General features: G+C 38.0%; 1 protein-coding gene across 1 annotated transcript in view; it reads right to left on the minus strand.

The window, feature by feature from the left end:
* The window catches only part of LOC113806178 (dynein axonemal heavy chain 3-like), a 109,040-nt gene that overhangs the window by 81,172 nt on the left and 20,368 nt on the right, over nt 1–7,500 (minus strand). The window contains exons 13-14 of the mRNA XM_070129307.1: nt 2,044–2,169; nt 881–945 (exon numbers count right to left, since the gene is read on the minus strand). Of these exons, the coding sequence (XP_069985408.1) occupies nt 881–945; nt 2,044–2,169 (191 nt within the window). The remainder of the gene's footprint in view (nt 1–880; nt 946–2,043; nt 2,170–7,500) is intronic.

Consider the following 7,500-nt stretch of genomic DNA (forward strand, 5'->3'; position numbering starts at 1 on the left):
AATTTACTAATCCCTTGATCGATTTGTCAATCAATTTATTAATCAATTTATTTTCCAATTTATCAATCACCTTGTTATTCAATTTATTTTCCAATTTATCAATCACCTTGTTATTCAATTTATTGATTTATTAACCAATGTATTACTCAACTTATGAAATCTAGGTATTAACAAATTGATCAATCAATTTATTACTCGATATACCAATCAGTGTATCAATTTATTGCTTCTTCCCATGTTTATTTACCTATTTATTCATCTATGCTATCATCTAAATTTTCTAAAGTTTCTCATTCTTCAAATCATTTATCTATTCAAATATGCATTCACACACAGATACAGATTGTAGGTGTATGTATATATGCATTTATGGGTGCACTTATATGTGTGCGTGTACGTGTATGCATATTTGTAAATATGTGAATGTATATGTGCGTGTGTGTACATGTTTGTGTGTGTGTATATGTGTATGTATATGTGCGTGTGCTACCGTGTTTGTGTCTGCATGCATATATGTGCATGTATATGTGTATCTGTATATATTTGTATGTATAGGTGTATGTGTATATATTTGTACGTGCATGTATATGTTTATGTGCGTGCGTGTATGTGTGTACGTATGCAGTTGTGTATGCAAACAAAATAAAAGAAAAAACACGTTCTTTGACTTTTTATTTCCAAGTAAAGCAACGTCGATTAAGCCCCACATTTACGCGCTTATATAAATCCACATTTTTTTTTTCACCGATATTCGAATGACAAAAAAAAAAAAAAAAAAAAAAAAAAAAAAAACGTCGATTAAGCCCCACATTTACGCGCTCATATAAATCCACATTTTTTTTTCACTGATATTCGAATGACAAAAAAAAAGAGAACTCACTCCTTGTCGTGTTCCTTATTCCGCGCCACGAAGTAGTCCTGGATCGCCGTGGTCAGCTCGAACACCTGCGCGGAGGAATAAAAGGAGGATCGCTTGAACGGGATCTTTTGTATCTATCTGTACGTCTGTCTGTATGTCTGTCTGTCTGTCTGTCTGTCTGTCTGTCTGTCTGTCTGTCTGTCTGTCTGTCTGACTGACTGTCTGTCTGTTTATCTGTCCGTCCGTCTGTCTGTCTGTCTGTCTACCTGTCCGGCTATTTGTCTACCTGTCCGTCTGACTGTCTACCTGGCCATCCGTCTGTCTGTCTACCTGTCCTTCTGTCTGTCTGTCTATCAGGGGAGGGGAGGAGGAGGAGGAGGAGGAGGAGGAGGAGGAGGAGGAGGAGGAGGAGGAGGAGGAGGAGGAGGAGGAGGAGGAGGAGGAGGAGGAGGAGGAAGAGGAAGAAGAAGAAGATGAGGAAGAGGAAGACGAGGACGAGGACGAGGACGAGGACGAGGAGAAGGAGGAGGAGGAGGAGGAGGAGGAGGAGGAGGAGGAGGAGGAGAAGAAAAAGAAGAAGAAGAAGAATGAGAATGAGAAGAAGAAAAAGAAAGAAGAAGAAAAAGAGTAAAAAGGAGAAGGAGAAGAAGAAGAAGAACAAGAAAAAGAAGAAGAAAAAGAAGAAGAAAAAGAACAAAAAGAAGAAAAAGAAGAAGAAGAAAAAGAAGAAGAAAAAGAAGAAGAAAAAGAAGAAAAAGAAGAAGAAAAAGAAGAAGAAAAAGAAGAAGAAAAAGAAGAAGAAAAAGAAAAAGAAAAAGAAAAAGAAAAAGAAAAAGAAAAAGAAAAAGAAAAACAAAAATAAAAAGAAAAAGAAAAAGAAGAAGAAGAAGAAGAAGAAGCAAAAGAAGAAGAAGAAGAAGAAGAAGAAGAAGGAAGAGGAGAAGGAGAAGGAAAAAGCTGAGGAGGAGGAGATGGAAAAGGCTGAGGAGGATGAGAAGGAAAAAGAGAAAGAGAAAGAAGAGAAGGAGAAAGGGAAAGAGAAAGGAAAAGGATCACGAAAGAGGAAGAAAAGAAAGGGAAAGAGAAGAAGCAGAAGAAAAAACGAAGCAGAAGGTGGAGTAAAAGGATAAAAAAAGAGAGAAAAAAAACACGAAAAGAGAACGAAAAAAACAACAACCACCCACCTGCTGCTTGAGCCTGCGGTTGACGTCGTGGCAGTTGAGGACGAGCAGACCCAGAGGAACCCGGTCCTTCAGCTGCCTCACCTCCTCCCCGAGTCCCTGCAGCGTGGACAGCTGTTTCTTCCCTTCCTGTACACGCCACACACACAGACAAACGCATGCATACACACACATGAACGCACGCACGCACACACGCATACACACATATGAATGCACACACGCACACACGCACATGAACGCACACACGCATACACACACACACATAAACGCACGAACGCACACACGCATACACATACACATGAACGCACGCACGCACACACACATACACACACACACATGAACGCACGCACGCGCACATATGCACACACACACACACACACACACACACACACACACACACACACACACAATGAACGCACGCACACACACACACACAAAGAACGCACGCGCACACACACACACACACACACACACACACACACACACACACACACACACACACACACACACACACACACACACACACACACACACACACATACATACATACACCAAAAAAACAGGAGAGAGGGAGAGAAAAAAATAGTTTTATTCATTGTATTGTTAAGTTCTTATTTTTTATTTTTTTTATTGGGCGGTATTTTTTCTAAAAGGTTATTTTTTGAGGTTTTTAATGTTGAGAGGAATGTAACTTGATTTTTACTCGTATTAAAGATCAGTTTATTGTACTTGATTTTTAGATTCTTTTTAGAGGAAATCTGGCTGGGTGATCTTACTTTGCAAAATTGCTGGGTTATTGCAATTTTTTTCATCATTTTCTTCTTATCATTACCGTTATTATCGTCATTATCATCTATTTTCATTATTTTATTAATACTGTAATTATCATTAAACTTTATTTTCGCATTTTTATTACTACTACTATTTCCATTAAACTTTATTTTCATTGCTTTATTATTACTCCTATGATCATTATACTTTATTTTCATTGTTTTATAATATCATCATCACTAAAAAAAATCATTATTATTTTATTTTTCATAATCATTTCTGAAGTACCTTTTCTCTCGCTGACTCCCCTGGAAAGGTCAGTAAAAAAGAGGGAGTGAGTGAGCAAGTCTTACCACCCAGCCAGACCCTCTCGTTACAGGATAAAATGATCTTAGAAAGAAAGTTTATCATTTATGAATATTGAAATAAAGTTTATCATTTATGAATTTTTAATGAGACGATCGAGTTACTTAGAGAGATATTATCATGGGGTTTATTTGCCACTTTTTGGAAGGTTGAGAACTTCTAGAAGGATTGAAACCTTGCATGCAGAAAAAAATATATTATAAAGAAGATATTACTCCTTTGTTCCTCAATGTATGATCGTCTTAATGACCATTTGAGCAGGGAAGAAAATTACATCGTGTTATATTTACAAATTAACATTTAGACTGACTTGTCGTGTTCTCTTTAGTCAAGTACCATCATTCCTAGATCTCTCCTGATTCTAGGAATTTAGGAAATAGAATAGACACTTAATCAAACACACCTCTAAACCACAATGTCACGGGAGGGTAAAGAGCCTAAATATACAAAGCTAGTCGACATTTTTTTTTTATCGTATGTACACAGAAACTACCAAGTTAGAGCAAGACAACACAGCTACGAAATGTATTAGGCTCGAACCTCCCCTTATGTACTCAGGGGAGGGAGACGAGCTTATTTTTTTTTCTCTTTCTACGGAGACTCTGAAAGCTTTCACAAAAAAAAGAAAATCAAAATCTCAATTTTATAAACAGGAACTTATTTCTTGTCTTTTTTTTCTAAGTCTTCAAAAATCGCCTCTGAAGCTTCGTTATTTTCTACTTGATGGGCTGCCTCTACACAAAAACCAAAAATATATATTCCGAAAAGTTACAAAATAGTTACAAACTTCCCGCTGACTTTTATCCTGTTTCTTTAGATAAATTCATGATAGAAAGCTTGCGGAAGAGGCCTACACGTTGCTTACACACAAACAGTTTTTGAAGCAAATACACAGTAATTGTGAGCGCAGAGAGAGAGAGAAAAACAAGAGATTACGAATCGACACAAAAATTTTGAGTCGGGCGAATCCGTATGACACTCGTGGCCACTTGTCGCTCTTGTGTTAAAAAAGGGAACGTTATCTTGTTATGGAAATGGCAATGGGAATGAAAATTACAGGAATTATAACAACATCAATTAACAATAACGATGAGGATGAGAATAAAGATGATAATGATGAGGATGAGATTGAGAATGAGGATGAGGGTAAGGAAGACAGTAAGGATAAACATAATAATGATCATTACATAAGAAATAAAATAAGAACTATGATAATGATAATAATAACAATAGCAATTATGCTAATAAATCTGATGATACCAATCTTGATAGTAAAGATATCAACAACAGAATAAAGATACTAAGAAAAATAATTACAAAACATCCAAACTCGGTTCAACACCACACGGTTGACAATACCCCATCAATACCACCTCGCCCTAATTTTGCCTATGGTGGTCCTGACACACTTATAATCGTGAGTTGTGAAAATTTGGATGACGGTCCATTTAAGGAAGAAGGAAATTAATATTTGTTATTTTTGTTGTTGTTGTATATATAGGAGTGTGTGTGTGTGAGTGTGAGTGTGTGTGTGAGTGTGAGTATGCGTGCGTGGGAGGGAGAGGGAGAGGGAGAGGGAGAGGGAGAGGGAGAGGGAGAGGGAGTGGGAGAGGGACAGGCAGAGGGAGAGGGAGAGGGAGAGCGAGAACGAGAACGAGAGCGAAAGGGAAAGAAAGGAAGAGAGAGAGAGAGAGAGAGAGAGAGAGAGAGAGAGAGAGAGAGAGAGAGAGAGAGAGAGAGAGAGAGAGAGAGAGAGAGAGAGAGTATGAGAGAGGGAGGATGAGAGAGAGAGTATGAGAGAGAGAGTAGGAGAGAGAGAGTATGAGAGAGAGAGTATGAGAGAGAGAGAGAGAGAGAGAGAGAGAGAGAGAGAGACAGAGAGAGAGAGAGAGAGAGAGAGAGAGAGAGAGAGAGAGACAGAGAGACAGAGAGACAGAGAGACAGAGAGACAGACAGACAGACAGACAAAGAATAGAATACGCGCACAGCACACGTGAGCGAAAGCGCCACACTGGGCACAGCGGCACCCGAGTCCCGCCAGCCGAGTGCCACTTGCGGGCAGAACCCCAGTGCCATACATCCGTCCCGACCTCGAGATCCTTGCGCGACCTACAGAAGGAAAAAAAAAACACACGAAGGCGCCACTCAAAGGACACACAAGCACGACCTGCGCCGCCGCCGTCGCTCGGGCTGACCGACCCCGCCCCCCCCGCAGGGCCGACGACCACGACACAAGAGAACGACACAAAATATACGTAAAAAAACAACAACAACGGGAAACAAAGGTCATCCGGGGTCGGCCGGGGGGCGTGACGTCACCTCCAGCATGAACGCCCTGTGGGTATTGACGTCCTTCCGCTCGTCTGAGTCGAGGACGACCTGAGGAGGAGGACCTGCCAGCCTCACGTGCGCTCGGGACTCGCTCGCGCCGTAAGGGCTTTGTGGGTTCTTTATATCTATAGGTTTGGCTATTTAACTGTATGTATATATATGTATGTATATATGTATGTATGTATGTATGCATATATATATATATATATATATATATATATATATATATATATATATATACACATATGCATACATATATGCATACATATATGTATATATGTATATATATACATATATGTGTATATGTATATATATATATATATATATATATATATATATATATATATATACACATATATGTATGCATATATGTATGCATTTGTATATATATATATATATATATATATATATATATATATATATATATATATATATATATATATACATATACATATACATACATATATTTACATAAACATATGTACATGGTCTCTTTGTTTGTGTGTGCGTGTGTGTGTTTGCGAGTATGCTTATTACATATATACCAATACTGATCAATTTTAATAGTATCTATTTACACAAATGAGTTGACAATAAAATAACATTCTGTTAAATATGGAAGTAAAAAAATCAAAACCATGAAATAAGTCCAATCACATTTTAAAGTATTAAAATGGTATATATCATAATTCTAACTAATTTAGAGAAAAAACGATACTTAACATAGGGTCTTTATTTGTTACGTGTATTTTACTATAAGAAAAAAAGCACTTTGATGAAACTATTTCAAAACGAAAATGACGAGTTTGGTGAGTCTTGATCTGAAATCTTAGACTAATTCCTTCAAATTAATGTCATTCACTCTTACTTGTAAACATTCACTCATAAACACACACCCTACAGGCTATATCTTGCAATTAATGTTTATTCCATCGACAATGTTATTGAAAAGCTTTATTTTTTTAAGAGAGAGTGGAAAAAAATATTTATTTTTTCTTATAGCATATACCTGAATAATTCAAAGGTATTTCCAAATAGGTTCTCTAAATTCCTTACCATCTAAATATCACCCTAAACAAGAATAGCTGTAAATACCATTCGCCCAAACTGGGAGCCATTGCAGTACCCATTATTACCCCACAACACTTGCACAGATCTCACTCAAAATGTTCTCATCTGCACAATTCTCTCTTACTTTAGCCCAGCCTCCGGGGATGGCATTTACGTCCATGCCAAGTCCACTATGATTTCAATTAATTCATAGTTGACACGGAGATGGCTCCACAAGTGCTTAGTTACCAAAGAGTCAATTAATATCTTTACCTATCCCACCTGTTTGCCATTTTTCTTAATTTTCGTTTTATTTTTACTTGTATTTATCTTATCTGCTGCCATTAGCATTGTTGATAACAGTTTAATAATTGCACTGTTAATAATAATAATGATGGTATCGATATCAACATTACATTTTTTTCACCGAGAGCTCAAGGAAAGTTGAAATCAGGTAAGATCATGTAGGCCTATTAAACGATTCCGTGGAGGCAGAGGACTTGTGGAGCCATCTGTGGAGAGACAATCCACAATACAAAACTACTGTGGACATAACAAATCCCCGGCACTGTTGGTTAAAGCTACAGTGATCTACTTCCATTCATAACAAAGGCCCGGTAACATTACTCACGCATACAGTAATCCTAGCAATGTATTCAACAGCTCATGCTAATTTCTCTCACTTCTTTCACGCAACACGTCTGAGAACTTACTCACTTCTCTCATTTCCTCAGGGCTACACACCTCATACCTCATTTCCTTTTTCTCCTTTCCTTATTTTCCTCTCTTCTACCTTTCGCATCTTTATATTCAATGAGATCTCACTCACTTATCTCACCTCTTTTCATGCAACACACCAAGTAAGGGTAAGTCATATGCGAAGCTGAGCCTCGCCCGGGCTATGGGGGAGCCCGGCCTGTGCCGACTAATGTCGACTCGATC

The sequence above is a fragment of the Penaeus vannamei genome, chromosome 13 (genome assembly GCF_042767895.1).
Source record: "Penaeus vannamei isolate JL-2024 chromosome 13, ASM4276789v1, whole genome shotgun sequence".
NCBI lineage: Eukaryota > Metazoa > Arthropoda > Malacostraca > Decapoda > Penaeidae > Penaeus > Penaeus vannamei.